We start from the raw sequence: 4652 nt of genomic DNA, 5'->3' as shown, positions 1-4652 counted from the left end.
TCTCAAATTTGATGGGACTGAGAAAAAACTTCGAGATATCCAAGGATTCGATATATATCGAAGTTGTAAAAATACTGAAAGAGTAAGTGGTTGGGACTTCTGAATCACTTTGAAATATCAATGGTATTCGAGATATGGGTTTTCGAGTTCAACTGTAGTTCAGACTTGGTTTAATTAATATCTGTGAACTTGAAGTCGCATAAGATACTGCATCTGACTTTTATATTACATTTGTGACCATGTTAAAGTTTTGTATATAAAATGTTGTTCTAGCAGAGATTACAAGGCAGGTGAAAAAAATTATGAAATGATTAATGTGGCTAAATTATGTGTGGAGCATCCTGGAATTAATTTTTGATATCGATCTGACTCAAAGATTCATATTAATCACAATAAAATCAATATTTATATATCTTTTCATAATAAAAACAAGTTTATAAGATGATATATTTTTAATATTCGCATTTATGTAAAACTTATTGTTACATGCTGACCACTCAGCATCAATCTGATAAAGGTTAGAAAATTTTACCTCACCCAGCAAACTCTGTTGTCTTATGAAAATTCTTGTTTCATTTCAGATGCACAGTTGATAAGACACAAGGTCGGGGTGGCAGATAACTTTACTGTGATACTGAACCCAATGGAGATAAGAACATTCCAAGTCACACTCGCATAATAAATGTTTCATCTTATCAGAGAGTGCTAGGAATAGATACACTGGAGTGCCAAATGGTGTTGTCTCTCAGTATATATATACTTTTTTTGTATAAACTGAATTTTTGTAAACTTTCTATATACAGGTACATGTTGAGATTTGAAAATTCCCCACAGCATGCCAAATATTAGATCTGTTCCATCCATTGATTTTCTTTCGACATTAAGCAGTGCACATGCTGTTTTATTTGTTCTCATGTAGCTTAATGTATGTACATTGTTTCAACACAATTTTACCAGAATATTATAATACTAGAAGGAAACATTCCAGTTAGCAGTGTTTTATTGGGTATCTAAAGTGTTTTATCGGGGATCTAAAGTGAACACAAGACTCCCCTATAGGAAACATTTTATAATTATTGGGCTCAGTGAATATTGTACTTCTCAGGTAGCTGACCTTAAAAATGTCATGAATTGCTTTATTATGTGATTGAATAATTCAAAACATTGAAACCGGCCTACAAACCAATACCTGGTCGGCCATCTTTGTTTACAGCTAGAGTGCAAGACCTAGTCAAAAGTGATCAGAGACACAAGTTTTCATTCCATGAGCAAAATATGATAACTGATCTTCTCATTTTGGAATCGCCAGTTTATTTTTGGTCTGATGAAAATCAAATGTTTATTCACTTCGAAGGTGAATATAACTTTCTATTTATTTTATTTTTTTGTTAGATGTGAGCCAATCAGAAAGCTGTGTAGATTCAGATACATAGCGATATATGTATTTTTTTTAAAAAAAGTTTTTTTCTTAAGAACAAGGGTAGAATATGAGTAATTTATTTCTTTAAAGTGTAAGCATCTTCATGTTGTGTATATTCAGACTGGTGTAAACCATGTCCTCTAAGTTCTGGGCAGGGTCACAGTAGGATGTGATATATTACATGTAATGTAGACATTTTTTAAAAAAATCTTTATTTCAAGACCCAGAAAGATACAATTAGTCTTGATAGTGTAGAATCAATTTTCTCCAGTCTGTGGCTCTGGAGCCAAAGCAGTTCTGCATTAGGGCTTTAAAGATTTACATTCATATATTACTTTTTGTACATGCATATGATGAATACATGTATGTGAATTGTATTTTTTAAAAACAGAATGATGATGCTCTGGACTAGATTAGTGTACATTAAAAATTCCTAAGGAAATTTTGATTCTTTATACAATAATATGATGATTACAGTTTGTGATATATGTCTTCACCTGGAGACAAGTAGTGTAAATGGTTGAGTAGAAGAATGCCTTACTGTAGGCCTCTTGTTAACAAATACAGGTACTGGGAATTGTCTAGTCACAGGTGTGATGAAAGTTGTTTTGTTACCTTGCAAAGAGTAAAATTAATGACATTTGATACTTATACTGGAATATTCTCTGTGCTGTAATCTCTGAGGTATTGCAGATCTGATAGATTGTTTTAATTTTAGAAAATGTACTAAACATACTGAACAGATATTTTGTATATTGTTAAGATCTGTGTTTACTGTGTGGATTAGATGTTCACTTTTTTATTTCGTGGAACAAAATTTGATGTTTATTTGATCTATATTGTTGAGCATGTATGTACTTATATTTGAATTAACTATATCAGATCTGAAAAATGGTGCATTTTAAGTGCAATTTATCAATATAACACAAGTTATGTATAGATTTACAATTACAACATTTACTTCCAAAATCACGTGAATATGCTGTGATTATATTGAACATATTTAAAAGGTGTAATGTTGCACATGTCTTTTAAAATTTACTGTGAAACATTCCAGTTGAAAATGATTAAAATTAAATTCGGATTGGGGTGTCATTGTTCAAATACGTGAATTTGTGTAGCAACAGACAACTTTTTTCTGGTTGCACTTGAAATATGTTCAGCTTTTGGGAATGAAATTTGTCTGTAAACTTTTCACATTTTGACATTCTTCTCGAGACCTTTAGGCCAATTCCTTAGGTGAAGGGGACTCGAGTTTGTTCAGGTAGAGGGTCATGCTTCCTTACAATAGGAGATAATCAAAACACAATGAAAATAGGGTGGCATGTTTGAAAATCATTTCAATGGGCGCACCCCTTAAATCTGCCACTGGTAGCAGTAAGGATTCTATAGTGTACTAATGCCTACTGTGCCACAGGATCTCCATATTTAAGGTCGTATCTAAAAGACCAGTGACTTTCACTCCTATTGCCAGGCACTTCATGGCTAAGGACCAGTCACTACCTATGTTAAACGTCCTCAGTTTGACGCAGCGTTGGGATCGAGAATCAAACCCAGGGCCCCCTGGTTGCAAAGTGAAATTCCTAGCCACTAGACTATTGAAACCAGAAAGAAATATGAATATGTATAGGAAAATGTTTATCTTCCAAAGAACTACAAAGATGCAATGTAACAGGTTGATATCACATTTGCTCACACCATGACCCCAAGGTCATGAATATATGGACAAATTCTTTTAATTAAATCTTCCTGGGAACTATAGGGGTACATTCTGTTGAATTGATATGCAAGCATCCATATTGTACATTTAAGTTTGTATGCATTGTTGAACACTAGGGTATTGGCAGAACCACAAGAGGGGCTTGACATTGCACTTCTGTAGTGTAGATGCAAGAAAAGGTCTTTCACGTGGCCAAGCATCATCGGAAACCCCATGGTCGGTCCTCCGTTTAAACGGAGAGCGACCGACCGTGGGTTTCCGATGATGATTGTTTATGGCACAAATGCGTTGGAGTATAACTGCATTCTAGTTAGAATTTCTTGCACCAAATTTGTGTTTCTAGTTTTTAGATCATCTGAGTAAACTGAACGTACCTCTATCACAGAAGAGCTGATATCTCGGAAGTTGCGTATTGATTGTTGTCCGTCGTGCGTTAACAATTAAACATTTTTAACTTCTTCTTGATAACTATCTGTCCAATTCTTTTCAAATTTGGTATGAAGCATCTTTGGGACAAGGGGGACATAAATTTTAAATTTCATGACTCCAGCACCCTTAGGGGAGGGGCAAAAACTGCCCATAATTGACCAATTTTCAAAAATCTCCTTCTGAAGAACCACACATGTGTAAGAAAAACTAAATGCATGGTGATGTAGAGCAGAAAGGCCTCTACCAAAATTGCAAATTTCATGATCCCTGGAGTAGGGTTCTGACCCCAGGGCGGGACCAAACTTGGTATATAGTGTTATGTGTGAAACACTTAAATAACATCTTCTTTAGTGCTATTGAAACTAAATGGATATTTAGAAAGAACAGGTAGTCCTTTACCAAAATTGTAAATTTTATGATCCCAGGGGTAGGGGTTTTGGTATCAGGGTGTGGCCAAAATGGTCGGTTATTAAATGTGTGAATAGACATTTTTAACTTCTTCTTAAACTATCATTCTAATTCTTTTCAAATTTGGTATGAAACATCTTTGGAACAAGGGGGACATGAATTGTAAATTTCAGGATTCCTGCACCCCTGGGGCCTTACGGGCGGGCAAAAACTGCCCAAAATTGACCAATTTTCAAAAATCTTTTTCTCTAGAATCGCACATGTTTAAGAAAAACTAAATGATTAAGATGTAAAACAGGAAGGCTTCTACCAAAATTGTAAATTTCATGATCCCCGGGGTAGGGGTTCTGACCCCAGGGTGGAGCCAAATACAGTATATAGTGTTTATGTGTAAGTTTGCTGATGCTGTATAAAATCTAAATGCATACTATTTAATTTCACAATTTCACAACCCAGGGTTTTGACTCTAGGATGGGTCCAAATTAGTCATATCTTTTAATGTTAATACACCTATTAATAATTATTATTTTATGTGAAGCCTTTCATCAGGTATGCACTTATGAGTGCATTGAAGTTGTAAGAACACATCTCGTTTTATACTTTTGCTGAATGTTAAAATTTAGCTTGGATATTCAGAACAGGACATTTTTTCTAAATTTCATAGCCCTTGGGAGT

The 4652-nt window shown here is 34.5% G+C and overlaps 1 protein-coding gene across 2 annotated transcripts in view; it reads left to right on the top strand.

Moving 5' to 3' along the window:
• Window positions 1-2504, top strand: part of LOC125670154 (lysosomal alpha-mannosidase-like) — a 26831-nt gene extending 24327 nt beyond the window's left edge. For both annotated transcript variants that reach the window (XM_048905151.2, XM_056162907.1), the window contains one exon: window positions 582-2504. In XM_048905151.2, the coding sequence (XP_048761108.2) occupies window positions 582-679 (98 nt within the window). In that variant the 3' untranslated portion in view covers window positions 680-2504. The remainder of the gene's footprint in view (window positions 1-581) is intronic.
• Window positions 2505-4652: the final 2148 nt, after the last annotated feature.

This window comes from Ostrea edulis, chromosome 4 (genome assembly GCF_947568905.1).
Source record: "Ostrea edulis chromosome 4, xbOstEdul1.1, whole genome shotgun sequence".
Classification (NCBI taxonomy): Eukaryota; Metazoa; Mollusca; class Bivalvia; order Ostreida; family Ostreidae; genus Ostrea; species Ostrea edulis.
The sequence above is the reverse complement of the archived record's forward strand: the minus strand, read 5'-3'. Positions and strand labels throughout refer to the sequence as shown.